Source organism: Uranotaenia lowii, chromosome 3 (assembly GCF_029784155.1).
Source record: "Uranotaenia lowii strain MFRU-FL chromosome 3, ASM2978415v1, whole genome shotgun sequence".
Lineage (NCBI taxonomy): Eukaryota > Metazoa > Arthropoda > Insecta > Diptera > Culicidae > Uranotaenia > Uranotaenia lowii.
In genome coordinates, this window is record NC_073693.1 from 175,186,000 (window position 1) to 175,204,275 (window position 18,276).

General features: G+C 38.6%; 1 protein-coding gene across 11 annotated transcripts in view; it reads right to left on the reverse strand.

Moving 5' to 3' along the window:
- Positions 1–18,276, reverse strand: part of LOC129758667 (DNA-binding protein D-ETS-3) — a 282,355-nt gene that overhangs the window by 11,588 nt on the left and 252,491 nt on the right. For 6 of the 11 annotated variants that reach the window (XM_055756237.1, XM_055756238.1, XM_055756235.1 and 3 more), the window contains 2 exons: positions 15,739–15,949; positions 7,600–7,805 (listed from right to left, as the gene is read on the reverse strand). In XM_055756237.1, the coding sequence (XP_055612212.1) occupies positions 7,600–7,805; positions 15,739–15,949 (417 nt within the window). The remainder of the gene's footprint in view (positions 1–7,599; positions 7,806–15,738; positions 15,950–18,276) is intronic. The other 5 variants (XM_055756239.1, XM_055756236.1, XM_055756246.1 and 2 more) reach the window with 1 other exon arrangement.

Below are 18,276 nucleotides of genomic sequence, written 5' to 3' on the forward strand. Positions count from 1 at the left end.
TACTAAAATTTCGCTTAGCAAACATCGCCACATTGCAAACTTGTCTACTGATATGTGTAAACGATTCAAGAACGTACAGAACAAGGTGTGAACAAAATTTATGGTAATTTTTTACCGATCGAAAAATTTGCAGGCGAATCTAGTTATTCAAGAAAATTACAATATTTGGCTAAAAAGATTTCACATTCATTCGCTATTCACCATTTGAAGAATAAAGTCATATTAAGCAAACTGCCTTTGTGAGTACAATATCTCTTTAATGTTTTTTTATAAACGTTTTTTTAATTATTTTTTAATTAAACTTCTTCCCACATTTTTTTAAATTACAATTGACTTATTCCTAAACAAAGTTGCAACACCTTCGATTTTGACTGATGGCAGCCGACATTGAAAAACAAAAAGAAAATACACAGTATTACCAATAATTTCCTCCATCCTTCCGGAAAGGGTCCTCCAGTTTGCCTTCTAGGTACTACTTTATATCCCTACATAGACTGTACACCGCACAAACGGAGGTGGTCGGCGCGGTCTGGTCGACTTCTGGTGGAAAATTTTTTGACGCAGAAATGACGGCTCTTCGGAAGCTTCTAACAAACAAGCCGTTCCGAAACGGAACTAGTTAGGCAAACAGAAATTAAGCCAGAAGAACGATTTCGTTTCCTTTCCTTGACTTTGGTGGGGCAGCTGGCTGGGTTGTTGGGGCCTCCGCTCGAGGTGTAGAATTTGTCGGGGGACCCCGAGGTGGTTGTTTTTTTTTCGGAGGGTTAACACAAAAATGTTCGTCGACCACCTTTGACCGGGTAACACTCCGAGTGGGTAGGATTTAGTGAAGCGTCGTCGGGGGAGCAATTCTTCCCTCGGCCTTCCATTCAGTTGAAAATTTTACAGGGGCGAGTTTCCAGCAGCAGACAATCTTGCCTCAGAACGGTTTCCTTTTCCTTGCACCACCGTGTAGTTATGGGACCGAGGCGAGCGTGCCATGCGTGGGAGTGAAACGGCACGCCACCATCGACGACCATATTCTTGCTTGACTCTGGCAGGGCCTTGGCAGTTGTTCCGATGGAATGAGAAGGGTTGGGCTGCTGAAATTCTTCATTTGCCGCCATCGAGCGAGACAGGATGCGCAGGAAAGAAGATGATACTTGAGGTCTTCCGTCTGCGCCGGTCTTCGTCGTTGTCGTCGTTTCCACCCACTTCACGGGGCTTTGAAGGATCACGGTCGTTTACTTGATTTTCCGATGGGGATTCGCAGCCGTTTAGTGACTTCCCCCTCCGCTTGGTGGTGGCTTCTATTGGCGGATGGAAGGCGGTGGAAGTGGTTTTCGGGACAAGTGTTTGCTGATGTGTAGGTGGGTGATAGCAACAATCTGAGTAACCGATATTTTGCTCAATGTGTTGGTTTGTCGAATTTGCACGACTACCAGTAATGATGGAGAATTACTGAAAAAATGGCAACTGGAAGCGTGTTTTAGACTATGTTTTAAATTTTTGAGTTATCCTTGATTGTTGGTTCGTGTGAAATACTTTGAGTTTGTAATTTAAAATATTAAGCTTCCAAGAACACGTTTCGCGGAATGCGTTAAATTTGGGTGCGTATTCTTTAAAGTTGTAGTTTTTTTAGTCTAAACACCATTTTTCTAAATTCATATCGATGACATTAAATTACACAAATTTATAAAGAACACTTAAAAATCATTGAAAATAACCCAAACTGCAGGTAGGCAGGCCCATGGTAAACTTCGAATTTGATGTTAGAATTAAATTTATACTTTTTTCTCGTTTACAGAAGTCTCTTATTTGAATTCAAACAAAGACCATTCCAAAGGAACAACTGTACTTGAAAAAGTACAATTTTTCTAAGTGAATATTGCCTAATATTGCTGATTGCCTTGATTAAAATTGATGAAACATTCAGAACAACCAAACAAATATTCAGCCGAATATTTGTTCGAATATTCTATTCAGTTTTTAATGGAGTAAGCCTTGACTTTTGGGCGACTCACGCGTTTTTTGTTTACGTCCATCAACATTTTTAATAAAATTAAATTTAATCTTGCATTTTTTTAAATAACCAGTGGAAAATGATTGAGTAAGTGACCGACGGAAGTTCCTGGAGTGGCTTGGGCTTCATTTCAGATAACTGAAACCGGTTTGGAGGACTGCAGAAGGAATCTGAACGACAGCCGGTTCGGACTAGAGAAAGGGTAGGTTTCTATTTAGTTGAAAACAACGAAGACTTATTTGGTGAGATCCAACTTTTTATACTATATTAATCGTTTATATTGTTTAATTTTACATAAGAAACATTCAAATTATGTTACAGGTATACAAATAATCCATATGAAGCGGGGGGGGGGGGGGGGGGGTGGGGTATGGTAGGGACTCTACGCTTTATTCCTCCCCTGGCTCCAGAATCTTTTGCGGTATTTACCATATGGTTTGCCTGACCGTTATCTCTGCAATGCCTGTTTTATGTAACAGAGATTACGTTGAAAAGAAGAATGAAGGACGCAACTTTCATGGTTTTTCATGATTTGGCTATGCTGGTAAAAGAAAAAGAACAGTTTTATAAATAAAAAAAAGATTATTTCAATTTATTTCTAGGGTTTGGACCCAAGCGGTGGGTTTTCTCATGTTTCTCTCACAAATGGATGGAACATGGAATGTAGACTTTGCTACCAAGGTTGCCGAAAAAAAAAATCTGTGTTTTTAAGAAAAAAAATCTGGATTTCTGTGATTTTACCAAAATATTCTGGGATGGTCTTCTGGGATGCTATTTCCCTAAATTTCATTGAAAATTCATGATGAATTTGGTCTTTTTTACATTTTAGTTGGGAAAAATCAATTAACATTACTAATCTCACCATTTTATTCTAATTCAAAGTAAAAAATGTAGATTTTATACTGGCTTAAAAAATAAAAATTTTGGAAATCCATTCAAAATTCAAAAATTCTGTGAAATCTGTGAATATTTCAAAATTCTGTGTTCTGTGACACAGATTCTGTGATGAAAATTTGCAAGAAATTCTGTGAAATTACAAATTTTTCTGTGGTTTCGGCAACCTTGCTTGCAAGAGGAGGATTCTGGCAAGCGTGACCACGTTCAGGTGTTCAGGAGGTGTTACCTAATATCGAATTCCCGATTCAGGCATTTTGGCTATGTAGGCTATGCAACTATGCGGAACTCATGAAGTTTGTTTACCAACAAACCACCGAAAAGCTGAGCAAAAAATAAACAAACTCATTGAGAGCCCCGCTCACTCCTCGTCTACTTACTGTGAAAGTCGGAGAACCTAGTGTATCAAAAGACCTTGAACAGGCCCTGGGAAGACAATGCAACCTGCAGAGAATTAGCAACCTGCGGGTTATAAGTGGATACCGGACCATCTCGTCCGAAGCCGCCTGCGTTGTGGGCATGACGCCCATCTCGGTTTTGCTAGAGGAGGATGTCTATTGCTACGACTATAAAGACACGCCTGACGTACGAGATCTCGCCAACGAGGATTCGATGTCCAACTGGCAGCAGCTGTGGGACAGCTCAGCGAAAGGAAGGTGGACCCATCGTCTGACCCCGATCATCGTGAGCCATATGACGCATTTCCTGATTAGTTCTGGATGCTTCATAAAGTACCACATGAAGCTTCGCCATATTGCTCAGATTGTGGTGACGGAAAAGAAACGCCCGAACATGTGGTGTTTGCCTGCCCGAGGTTTGCGGCTGTACGTACCAACTTCGTACGTATTTGAAATCTCTGGGCTCGTCACGACAGCAGACTATGTTGTGCAGTGGATGTGTACGGACTCCAACACTTGGCATACGGTCAGCGATGGGTTCACCCGGATTATGACTGCCCTGCAGGGGAGCAGGGGTCAACGATAGTCAGTGAACGGTATAGGATAACTCCATCGACGGGGAGGAACTGAGTAGTGTGCGTCCGGACCGTTGATCGAAGCTCCAAAGATAAGGCATCATCTTCTGCGTAGCGAAGTGCACCAGCGAATTTGTGTGGGATATCCCACAGCCGAGGAGTATCCGAGTAGTGACGTTCTTAAGGAGAAAACTGGGGGGATAAGACAATACCTTCGTCGTAGCGGATTTCACAGGAAGAGGGTTAACCACTGTCGGGGGATACCCACGAGTAGAGAGGTTCTCGGTACCGGGCGAGCCTCTCGAGTCGGTGTAGGATGTGATCACTGTCGGGAAAGATCCGAGTCGTAGCGTTCAAAGTCCCTAATGTGTGTCGTGCCAGGCGCGATTCCAGGCCAAAAGGATAAAAGTGACCGGACAACGGTCAGAGTAGACTGACCCCATCCACAGGGGGCTGTCGAGTAGTGTGCGTCTGACCCCACGGTTTGAAGCTACAAAGATAAGGCAACATCTTCTGCGTAGCAGATGCCGTGGGTGCGCCGCGTTCTTGCGTAGGATCCTTCACATTCGTGGAGAATTCGAGTAGTGCGGTTCCCAACGACCGAAGCTTCGGGAATAAGACTTAATCTTCTCCGCAGTGGAAATCGTTGGGAAAGGGTTACTCCACGATCGGGGAATACCCACGAGTAGAGTGGCTCTCGACACCGGATGAGCCATTCGAGTCGGAGAGGATGACGTCTTCTTCGGAAATCATCCGAGTAGTTGCGTTAAGTCCTGCGCGTGTGCTGTGCCAGGCGCGAGTCTAGGATAAGCAGCTCTCGATCGGCACACGACGGGCATAAAGGTGGCAAACCTCGAATCCTGGAGATATGAGGAGGTTAGAGAAGAGTTCGGACGTTGAGTCTTAAGGATAAGAGGTTTTGCTGAAAGTGGTCTCGTCATTGAGTATTGCCTTGGAGCGCACTAGAGCGAATAGACCTCCAACTATTGAAGCATAGTCTGTTAAACAGTTCGAGGTGGGAACTAGGTCTGCGGCCCCAAATGGAGTTTAGCGAGAAGGAGGTATACACGGAGTATATCATGAGTCTTCTCATTGTATCCATGGACCCGGACTAGCAAATGGGTGGCTCGATGTGCCTTGGAATACAATCCGTAAACCGGGATTTACCACCTGTGATTACCAACTGAAAAAAGTATTCGTTTGAAGCATACTTAGAAAAGCGCTTATTGATGAAGGAACCAAGCGTATTGAATTTTTTCAAAATCATTTTTGAACACATAAGCTCACATTTTCAAAGAGAAATTTGAGTTTGAATAAACCCGAGCAAAACCCGGAAAGTTTAACACAATAACCAGTCAGATTTGACTTATCTCGGATTCTTTCTTGGCTTTTGGCTTTATGGGCAATATCAAGAAAATCTGGAATAAACATTAATCAAAGTATAAAGCGATACGAGTCAGCATTCTCCTATACGATTAACAGTGAAAGATACGCTGATAAACTAAAGATGTTTTATTAAAACCATAAGCTTTTTCAACATTACTTTTGAGTATTTTATAAACTTATAAAATTGCCAATCATCCAAAATCATTTAACAAAATTGTAAAGTTTGATATTGTATGAATTTTGAAAATAAATATTCGCCCTATTCGGCGGAATTCTTAGCTCAACTATTCGGTGAGTCAAATATAAGGTTTCTGCAATATTCGTTAAATGCAAAAAAGCGAATAAATTCAGCAAGGAGGTTGGAAGCATCTTACTTACGAGACTGCTTCCTTATTATAGCAAGAAACATTTTTCGGGATCAAGTTTGACTTATGGTTGCAAAAAAAAATACACACATACATTATTTACCTAAACAGCTACAGGAAGCCACCACCGGACCCAAACGGAAACTGTTCTTGGAAGTGACCCCAGTTAATCCCCTTTCCTTTCCTATAATAAGTTGAATTAACAGTTGAGTAGCCGCGACGATTACGGCCCCCCTCTTACTAACCCAAAGTTAGGAAAAATACTCCCGGCACATAAAAACTTTATAAGTAAAATGCCTTAATAAAACCATTTGTAAATAAAATTATTTACCTAATACGAACTGAGTAGCCGACAACAGTTTTCGAACTTATACACACAAAAAAAAAGCATAGTAAAATTACTAAATCCGTGGTTTAAACGAACAACAGGCGACCATATTTTTGAGTCAAATATGTTTTGTTGTTTATAATACCTTACGCATAGCTATTTTACCATGTGCTCAATTTGGCTGCGCATAGTAAATTCGACTGCGTTTTAGTAAAATTGTCAATGAAATGATGCATTGTTTTACTTCGTCCCTAGTAAAATTAATATGTTTCATGATGAAACTAGTATGTGTTATGATAAAGATTAGGAGGAACGAGGAGCTTGATTTAAATAGTAAAATTACTATGTATGTTTGTTTGTTTATTTGCATGCATGCATTATGACATTATTTGAAACATGAAAATTTACAGTTCCGACACACGTCGGTCAATGTTAGTGTGTTCTCCCGATGCTCTGGAATGATTTTCAAAGTTATGTAACTATAAAGCAGCTCAAAATTAGTTTTTTTTACAAACGGGTTTGATGATTAATGATCCTGAATTAGTGTAAACAACAAGAATGTTTACCATAGTAAAATTATCATACGCACTTATGTTTTTGAGTCAAATATGTTTTGTTCTCAAAAGTACGATGTGCGTAGTATTTTGTTGATATGAATTGGTGACACAATGTCAAAATTACTATGCGGACGGTAGTTGTGATAGAAATTATGCTGAAATTATCATGACCATAGTATTTTCGACAACAAACATTGAGAGTTATCGAAAATTACCAGGTACATAGTAATTTCAATATTGTTTCATGCGCACTTTCACAAAATCGATGTTAAACTTTTCGTGGTTGAAAATACTATAGCGCTGAAATGGTAAAATTATCATGACCGCGTCTTTGGGATGACCACTCAATTTTTTTCCGTGTACCTATTGTTAATATGAGCTAAGAGCAAGTTCACTGGTGTTGGGAAAAAGTGGTAGAAATTTTGACATTTTGAAAATTTTACCATGCAAAAATGTTTTCAAGAGCCTTGGGCGTTGTTTTTTTTTAAAACAGTGTTTCTATTTCAGCCGTTTGTGATAGAAATATTAGTATTTATGCATCACAGCATGCGAAACTACAACACGTGTTGTTAAAAAACTTGAAGGCCATAGATCTTGAAAACGTTTTTGCATGGCAAAATTTTCAAAATGTGTAAAAAGTGACAAAATTTCTACCACTTTTTTCCCAACACCAGTGAACTTGCTCTAAATAAAGAAAAAAAAAATGTTCCAAAAACGTTTTAGTTCAGTTGAGATCAGAAGTAATCAGGTTCATACGCTGTAAAAACCATGTGAACGTTGAAATCAACACGGTCTCAGACTTAAAATATGTAATCAATTTCAAAGTCATTTAAAAAACAAAGTGTTTCAGGCTCACGGCCTTTCAAATTTTAGTTTATGAAACCAGTGTTCTGAAAAATAGAAACTGTTTGTTTGATTCAAAGTATGGGAAAATATACTCAAGCAAGAGAAACTTGGTCTGAATTTTCCGATGATGAATTCCACTGATGAGTGCAAAACGAAAATCCTTCCACTATCGTCAGGGTCAGTTTCGGTTGCAACCTTGAAACTTCTCGTCCATCCGTCGTTGTTTCTAAGCAGATTTAAAAACTCACCGGAAGATGACGTCATGCTGTGATGCGGGCTCATGAACGAGCTCAGTTTGGCTCCGTGGTGGTACGGCGACATGAACAGATCGCTCTGGTACTTGTAGGTCGGATCGGTTTGTGGTTGCGTTGCCGCTGCCAGACCCTGGAAGTCGAATTTGTATGCGTACCGTTTGCCGTGCACCTTGGTCATGATGTTCTTATCGTAGTAATATCTAGGGGCGAGAAGAAAGAGAATGGAGAATAAAAAGAAAATATTGCATTAGGCCGGCTGGACATTTGTTAGTGGGTATGGGAAGGGCGATTTCCACCCTTCTTGTCTTGTACGGCATCAAGAAAAGTGTCTCAATCAAAGCCAAAAAACGACCGTCGGTCACACGTTTGTGGGTTCAACTGTGTATAGCTAGGCATAAATATATTCGACGACGTCGTCGTTTGATGGGTTGGTAATACGAATTGTCCTGATTTTTCGAGCGTGATAAGCTGCACGATATCGAGCTAATTTTCTTGCTTCTTGAATGGTGATTGTTACGAAGCACTGGCACGCTTTTTTCGATTTACTTTTTTCCCTGACTTGCCGACGGACGTGTTTCGGTACTCCGCCGCTGCTGTAAGGAGTAGAGAACATGTATCACAACATTTTTTTTCAACAACTTTCCCCCAGAGAAGGATGCAAGGAGTGAATCGGTGTGGAAAATTCGGTTGTTGTGGTCCTGTCAACCCAATCGTCAGGAGGAGATCCACGTGCTCGATGCTACAGGGAAAAACTGTTAACAGCAGTTCGGAGCGGAAAGGTTTACAAAAGTGGTACAAGCAACGTGTCACAAGTCACAGAACAGGGTGAAAAGCCGTCGGCACTACACAATTCAATACATCCTGAGCTGAGAGCAGAGCGAAGAACGATAAGCTGGCATTTGGTGGCCGTGAAGCGCAAAACTTTACCAATATAATATGCTTTGCGGCCGGCTACTTACAGCACAACATATAACTACACAACAGAACACAGTGACACCCCGTACACAAAGGCCTCTATTGTGTAGTGTGCTCTAGCTCTAGCTAGCTAGACGAACGACGACGACGTGACGAGCTGTGACATACTGACAGAAGTTGCATGTTTTTTCTTCACTGGCGATGGCACGCGGAGACGTAGGACAAACATACTCAGTCAACCGCGATGTGTAGCAGATTGTTTGGCTGCCATTATTATTTTCTGTACAACAATTTATAACGAATTTCTAACAACTCGCTTACTGTCTGTGTTAGATGTTGTCTTTTTGTGATCAATTGTTTCAAAATTGCAAATTGTGATCTTGTCTAGGAACGGGGACCATGAGGACTAAACTTATGCCAGGCAAAAAAAGATAACTCGTAAAGTATGCTGAACGTTAAGGAAAAAATATATTGTAACTTTTTGATGCTCGTTTGCCATTAGTTGACAGGCAAGAGATATTAAATTGTTCTTAAATTTCAAAGATGTTTCGGAATTTTTTAAACATGTCGTATTGCATTGTTATTTGGTTGTTATTAGTTGATATGCGCTTTCTGTAGTTTAATACATATAAATTACCAAGGGATTTTTTCGAATTTGCCTAAAATTGTGTATGCATCAAGTTGCAAAACTTGATTTTTTAGCAATCAATGCTATAATCTAAATGCTAAAATTACGACAGGAAAGAATCCTCTTTTGGCAATTTGATGCAAGAATAACTATTCTTATATTGAAAGTGAATTAATTTTTTATCGATCATTTCAATCTCATTTTGATCATGATTCACAGTTTTGTATTTATTTGTTAATATATGGTAGCAAAATTGATAAAAAGAATTTAGAAAAAAAGTAATGAGTCGGCTGAAAGTGCAACACTTGTTTTTCGTGGCTGCAAAATTTCGATTTGAAAAAATCAACAATATTAAGTGAAAAATTTGTTCTTTTTAATTCGATTAAGTGTATTATTCAACAACTTCGTAGTGTAGCAGTGAATAATTACAATTTTCTTTAAATTGGCGATTGTTCAATTGGTGTGAACTGTTAATGAAATGATGGAATAAGATTATTATTTCCCTATTTGCATGATGAGATCTACATTCACAAAGCATCCGAAATTTTCAAAATAGAAGGATGTTTTGGAGGATTTTCCAGTTTGCTGTGGAATTTTTGTATATTTCAGAGTGTACTTCCACTGCGAAAAAAGTGTTATTGAGATGCAAAAATCGATCCTAGGCCTGGTACAAGTTTCATGCTAAATTTGGGCCAGATCGGACCACGGGAAGGGGTCGCTCAACGCGCCTGAAGTTTGTATGGGGTTTTGAGACATTTCGTTTGGAAGGAACATGAAAATCCAGGAGCGGGATTATGGAACTCGAAAGAATCGAGTTTCGTTCGATTCGACCGACTTTGGCATTACCGATCTTGAACGAGCTCGATTCGAATGGAACGTTTCGAGATGATCTACTACACGGTTTACTCAAAATTTAGTACGTTAAAATTTAAAACTCCAACGAGATACGTAATACCGATTCTAATTCGATTCGAGTAAAACTCGAAACGAGTATCTCGAATCGAATAGGATTCATAATTTCACCCCAGTTTTTTATCAATAGGTGTGTTCAACGAAACCCAATCGAAATCAATTGAAATGGATTGACAGTTGATCAGCTGATTATCCAATTGACTTCGATCGATTTCTATCAGGCTGTTGATTGAAAAGCCACTCACTAATACTAACGCACTGTTTACTAACATACGCGTTTTTACTGTCATTTTCTTATTTAGCTGTGCACTTTAAGGTTTCGGGATTTAAAAAAAAAAAAAAAATTGTAATCGTTCTTAAATATATACCGAATACTATAAATAAGTATTTTATTCTTTTTTGCAGAAAAAATTGCGAGGCAGCGAGCAAACGAATTGATGATAGACACAAAATTAAAAAAATCCATGGAAAGGCAAATCAAAAAAACATTGGTGCGTTTTTTGGTACTGCAAGCCATAGTGTCCAACATCGCGACGATCCTGCCCCAGGTCATAGCAGTACTAAACTTAAAGTCCTCGGCACTGGCATCTCCCAGAAGTTACGGGATCTGCGGGAGTGCTCCGGGAGAGGCCTACTCTGAGTCCGGTCAAGAAGACAACACGCGTGAGGACACTTTCTTCAAATGATGGTGCAGTAGGTTGCATCGGAAGCAGCATGGGAGGAAAAAACGACGTAGAAATAACAGGTGGTTCAGCAGAATCCCACAATATAATCTCATTATTATTTAAACTTATAGGGCAGATAGGATATAATGAGAAATGATAATAAACAATTTTGAATTTGAATTAAATGGTTTATTTAATTTTAAGTGTACTATTTACGGTTAACACACAGTCCAGATGCTACTAAATACTACATCACTGACACAGCACCTCTGGCACAGTAGCGGAATACCAAAACTCAGCATGACTGGCACAGCACCACCGAATCAGCACGACAGCACAGCACCACCGACTTAGCACACGACAGAAAACACCGCACCGAATAACACCACTTTCATTTATTCTAACAACAAACCAAATCAGCCTGCCTGTCTCCACGTTACAAAGAACTGAGTAACCTTAACTACTCAAACCCCTGTTGTGTACAAGTTCATTCTTTACCAGCAACCTCCACAGACCTCCAAATCAGCTGTTTTTGACAGCAAACAAATACATGTGTGTTAGTGCGATGGAAATCGATCGAAACAAATCCTGCTTCCAAGCTGGATCGGTTTCGACTGGTTTCGATCGATTTCGATTGGCTTCATCGAACGTCAATTGGATTAGTTTCGACCAAAACATTGGCTGAGTGAACATCCATTTATCAATCGAAATCAATTGAAAAGAATCTCAATTGCCTGTTGAACAGGCTTAATAGCTTTGGTCAACTTTTTCAAGGGTGATATTCATCACTATTAATTTGGGCCTGCGTCGAACATTTTGTCGCAGCATTAACAGTGATACCTTAATATCCCCCTAAAAAAAGTTAGGCCATTTTTGAAGCCTTATAACTTTTTTTTTATCTTAATTCAAATCGAATTACAGTCTTCGAATGAAACATTTTTCATAATTTATACTTTAAGAAAAAAAAACCGAAATTGGCCGAAGCGGACTGTGCGGGTTATTGATGAAAAAAATTTCATAATTCTCCCGAACAAAATGGCTCAAAATCCCATACAAACTTCAGGCTCGTTGAGCGACTCCTTCATCTGGCCCAAATTTGGCATGATATATTGTATTAAGCCTAGGATCAATTTAAGCCTGCAGCACATTACTTTTTCAAAAGTCGGGTCATTTGGGACACTCTATTGTTTACACATATTTCGTTAATCCTGTTTGCCATGTACGATCTCCCATTTAAACATCTCTTCCAAAATCTTTCTGAAACAGCTGTATGGGTCGTATGAGTTCTCGGAACCAAAAGAGTTTTTTGCTGTTTTAGATAATTCCTTCCATGATTACACGCACTGACTTGTCACGGTGTGCATTATTGTACCAAACTGATCTTCATGACCAGGACTTGGAGTGAATATTGAATCCAGAAACTCATTTTGGCATCTTATGTTGTTCTCGATTATCAGTTGTACCTCGTGTATCAGCCAATGCAAGATGTGTGTAGTCACCCCATGCTATGCTATGCTATATGAAAAAAAAAATGATAAAACCGCATTTTTTTTAGAGAAAATTCAATTTCATTCTTTTGATTTTCAATGTCAATTTGTAAGAAAAAATTCAGGAGGTGTAATTAGAAGTTATGATAATTTTGCTGTAACACTAATGTTGAACTTTTTGAATAATATTGAAGAATCAGAGTATGAAAAAGAGATACTAATCCAAGTATAGGATGAATATAACATGATAAATCTAACGCGCTCCTCGCAGAATTGATCATTGTTTAGTTAAAGCAAGATATGTATACGAGCAGGGGCTGTATTGAGCCTTAAGTGTGAATGAAATTTGAAGTGAATTTCGGTTATGTTATTTTGACTATAATTTTTAAAATGAAAATTTCATGTTTGAGGTACAATCAAATTACTAAACATATTAAATTTTCATAATCATTTTTGTAACATTTTCAAAGGTGTTAGGAAGTATTAGAAAAACATGAGATATCAAAGAAATAAAGAACATAAGCCGTAAATATCATAAATTTCTCGAAAAAGATACAACGGATCACCTGGCATAACCTGAACCCGCAATTTCCGTTCCGTCCTGGCGTACAATATGGTAAAAGCACTAGATATTGAACACCATCTTTGAGATTGAATAGAGCCAAAAAAGTGGATTTTGCAGTTCAGTTAGATCAAATTACGTCAAATTTCTTTACAAACTTGAGGACGTTGGGCGACCCCTTAGAGTTAACCAAATGAGCTGAAATAAACAATTTTAGCAACCAAGGTTTTGAATCCTAAGAGCAAGTTCACTGGTGTTGGGTGAAAGTGGTAGACATTTTGTCACTTTTAACATATTTTGAAAATTTTGCCATGCAAAAACATTTTCAAGATCTGTGGCCTTCAAGTTTTTTAACAACACGTGTTGTAGTTTCGCATGCTGTGATGCAAAAATAGCAATATTTCTATCACATACGGCTAAAATAGAAACAGTGCTGTAAAAAAAAATTCAACGCTCAAAGATCTTGAAAACATTTTTGCATTGTGAAATTTTCAAAATGTCAAAATTTCTACCACTTTTTCCCAACACCAGTGAATATGCTCTAAACATCGCCTACTTTTGGATCACTCTTTTAGACATCCTAGATTAAAACCAGTTATCTAGATATACAGGTCAAAGTTTCTGTTGAATTATTTCAGGTTTTGGAAGCTACCAAGAATTGTTTATGAAACTCCTGAAAAATTTCAATTTTATTGGAACCACGCAAATACTACAATCAAGAAATCGATTAGTAAGAGATTGATGTTCCACGATGGTTTAAACTCCTCTTGTAGTAGGTAAGTTGTTTATTTTTCCAAATGATTTGGTAAATAATTTAAAGAGACGACATTCAATCGGGCAAATGTGTACGGTCGCATCTGTATCGTCTAGCTGGGCACTTATCCGCTCGACTCAGGGTGAGAAAGTAAATACATATTTCTCGATATTTATGCTGCTGGAACTGGAGCACCGACGAGGATGACGCTCGAATCAAATCAAAGTGCCTGCCCGCCCTACTCAAACCCAAAAAAAAAGGTGGAGGTTGATGATGATGATTTGCGACAATTTCCACGGGACCATTTATTGCCACTTGGCGCGCAGCTATTAGCTGCCGAATCCAGCCAGACAACGACGACGACGACGTGTAAAATGTGCATGAACGAACACTTGGAAAAACCCATTTGGCAGAAGAGCGTTTTTGCATATCCATCCATTCACCACACCGTGAATGGATTGCACACACTGTCAATGGCAGATGTATGCTATCTTTACCTTTCGGGGGTCGGAATGGAAGCTGGGTTGAAAGTTTGCTTTCGTATGTGCACATTTGGTGGAATAACTTTAATATGTTTGGTTTGAAATCGTTATGTTTTGTTAACAAATTTTGTGTGTGAAATTATCCACGATTTTTTTTAACCGAGCGATGAAGCAGTTCCTATTCGGGTGTTATATGAGCAAAAACATTGAAATCTTAAAATATCCATTCCTATTGTTTCCATTTTGATGTGGCGTCAAAAATGCCTAGCCAAACGGTAGACGGATGGACAGAAAAAAGTGCTACTGTCATTTTTTTCAGCGAGCTTATTTTCAAACGATAAGGTGTTGAAACCATTCGATGACTATCAGCGGATTCAAAAGTGGTTCGACGGGTGTATTCAATTTTTTAGGTTCAACGATACGATCTGGTTTTTTTTTTCATCGTACACATAGCCAGACATGCATGCATGTCACGTGTGCTCTTTTGTGTCGTTTGAAGGATTTTTTTAAAATATTTCCCAACCATGAACAAGTGACTTTTCACCGTTCGGATGTATAGAAACAAAAGTGGTTCTGTAGGGGGGAAATTACCTTTCAAAAATGGAACGTCAACTTTTACCAAAATATCGAGCATTTCGGATTTCCATTTTGACGTACCATCGCCGATATGTATCAGCGATTCTGAAGGATAAAATATTTTCGGTTTTCAATATTTTCGAGCATCTACTTTGTTCATGAAGAAAGCTTAAACGGATTTGTTCAATCTGTTTTCTACATTGTGTTCAACCCGATTGTAACAATATGACCTACATAACTCAAAAGGCATGACTCTTTGATGTCATTTTTATTGCAATTTTCACTCAATTTACTCCATTCATCTGGAATTAGCCGAAGCCTAAGGAATGGTTCTTTCCTAGAGCAATTTGTTCTTCCATACAGAAGCAAAGACACCCAAAAACGGAGCCCCTCTCCGGAAGTGAAGACTCACAGTATCATTCGTCTTATGTTCAGTCAATGGTTGCGAGCAAGACAAAGCAACCATATTCAGTACCTAGCTAGCGAAAGCAAAACGAAGCAGCCCAACTATTTTACCGAATCCGACAAAAGAAATCATCACAGTAAATCAAATTGTCTTTAACGATCGCCGCCTACTACAACAGCCAGATTCAGTTTATTTAATGTACCAACAAGTTATGCCACCGAACCGGATCAGAAGGAGGGTTCGGAAAACATGTGCTAGATTTTTGCGGCAGTAACTACCTTGTTGTCCCCTACCGGAATGTGCTGTTGGCCAACTTGGATTCTCTACTGGATGGATTAATCCAAATTGTGCCTAGAAACGGCAATAGAAAAAGACACAGGGGGAAACCTCCTTCGCAATCAAGCTCACCGCTTGCTGTGATTCTCTGATTTTTCCCGTGCGGGGCACAAATCGATTTCGGTACTCTCGATTCATGTTCCGTGGTTCCAGTAATAGGATTTTTATTTGGAAATAATGAGAAGAGCAGATAATTATCATTCTTGATGATAGTCGGCAAATTGCGTTAAGGATGGTCAGATTTGTTTTTTTTCTTCTTCGAATTAGGATTACCGGAGTATAAAAATGGAATGCCAACTGTTCGAAATTGATTTTTTCCCCTTAACATGTCAATTAATATAGTTTTTAAGGTAAGGATTATAATGTATATTGTACAAACTAATAAAATTATATATCTCAGGGAAACTCACCGCAGCGCCCGGCTCAGCTTGTCGTAGTTCATGTTCGGTTTGGACTTCCGCTCGCCCCAGCGCCTCGCAACCTCGTCCGGATCGGTCAGTTTGAACTCGCCGTTTGTGCCCTCCCAGGTGATGCAGGTGGCATTGGCCGAATCGCTCAGCAGCTCCAGCAGAAACTGCCACAGCTGTATTTGACCTGATCCTGAAAATTTAAAAACAAAATCTACATTACTGTTACAACCCACTAGGCGAAGGGATAGAATTTTTGTTTTTGTTTAAAAAATTTTGTGTCTCTTTTTTGTTAGCAAGTGTCTGAAAGCCATAAATCTCCCCACTCAACACGCAGCTAAGCTCGGCAATTTACCGTACCGGAACGTATCTCTGTTCGTTGCCTGGGGAATACCGGAGCGGATTATTAGCGACAGTAATGGGACAACAATATCACAAAGGGCTAATTATCATAACATCATCAATAATAACACCCCCTGAATTTTTATGCGATGGGTGTTGTGCACATGAAAGAGTGCGTATCCTGTCTGGCTGGACGGGTGGTTGGCAATATTGTCAGCCGAGATGAGAGTAGGGTGGTTCGAGGGAACTTAGTTTTTGAATAGGGAATATGCCGTCATCTACAGTGATCAAAATCAGGTTTTTACAGAATTTAAATAAAGCATTTTTTTTCTTTTTCTCAAGCAACTCAGTCTTGATGGTTTTAAGCATATTTGGCTTTTTTCCATTTCGGAAAAGGCTACAAACTGGTATGTCACGATTGACGTCCAAGTGATGTCAGAAAATTCAAATAAATAACACGATTTCGGTCCCTTATGTCAAATTTTCACTTCAAAACCCTTAAAGGGTGTTGTGGAATCATATCCAAATGAATATGTAATACGAATGAAGCTGATTGTAGTGGTTTCAGATTGTTATTCAGGAATCGAACGTTCGGTTAAAAAAAAAACAAAAATATTCACTATTTGCGCTTCCTTACTTCATTTGTTTAAATATTTCAACTCTTAAAGTTTCCGTATTCCGGTTAAGCAATACTTTCTATTTTTGAAATATTTTATATTCTGTTTACTTTGCCTCAAGTATAATTCGCTTAAAAACATCAGTAAAATTATGAAATCGGATTTTCTCTATATATTCTGTTAAATTGAGAGGACAGCTATTCAACTTTGGTGAACTAAATTGTGTTGAGAGAAAATATGAAAGAGGTTGGCCAAGTCTACAGTTTAAATATTCGTTAAAAATTTGCAAGTTGAATGGACAACTTGAAATGTAAAAAAAGCGAGATGGAAGGTCAACTTTCAATCTTCGATAATCTGAAATCAATCCGGTTTTATGAGAGAACAGCTTGCAATAAGGAGTGTATTCGAAAAAATGCAAAACTTTGTTTCGTTAATAACTTCTGCATGCATGAATAAAAATTGATGAAATTTTCAGTGGAGTCACCTACTAAAGCTTAGTTCTTTTAGAAATGGGACATTTACGAATGCCTGTATCTAAAAAACCATTCGTTTGAACGAAATACTTTCTATGAAGAAAAAGAAGGTAATGTTATGAACTTTTATGAAAAAATTTGAAAAAAAATATTTACCGTTTTTTGTTAAAGAAATTTCTACTTTATTCGTGGTATCTCCCATTGGCCGGCGCACACTTTTTTCAGTCATGGTATTGATCAGTTTCTCCAACTTATACTTCGTAAAATTTATATTTTAGGTAGCTTCACCCTCCTTCTTCAATTTCTGATACTTTTTGGTCCAATTCTTCTCTGGACACTGGAAACTGGAAGCATTTTAGTGGATACAGTTGTTTCGAAATGAACAAATTTGAATATTTTTGACCACATTTTTGAACGTTTTTTTTCGGTACCGGTTTTTCAGCTTAAGAGCTTTGGAACTATCAAAAAATGGTTGTTTGAGGTTGGATTTCAATGAGTCATCACTAGGCAACACTTTCAGCTTATCGGAGAAAATTGTTTTGGACGTTTCAGCGATCTACCCTTAGTTTTTCGTTTATTGAAAATTAAAAATGCTGGTATGAGACTCGACTTCCTTGATGAGCCTGAACCGTTGTTGCCGATCATGTGCTTCTCTCCAATGCTTGATTTGAACTTTGTGGACATTATTGACAGTGTTTGCATACTTATCCACCACAGAAACTCAGTAATTCTTTGAATAATCAACGGTTTTGTCAGCTATCAATTTGATAATGACGTATTTTCAAGGAAACTGTGCAAAATTATTTTTTTCTTTTTCTCTTGCATCGTACATATCTCAAAAACGCGTAAATATTAAATTTTGAAAAAAATAGGTCGAATAGTACTTTTTACAGGCAACAAAATGCTGTCAAAATTTTCAATATCCAATAACCAGTTAACGAGCTATTGGCAAATGAAAGTGTCCCATTTCTAAAAGAACTAAGCTTTAGTGTAGTGTTTACAAGTAAAAATTTTCGTGACGTTCTGTCAAGTCAGAAAAGTCCCAGTAGGAGACTCAAAAACAGCTGGAAATCAACTATTCGACCTAAATTTATATGGTAAATCGCTTA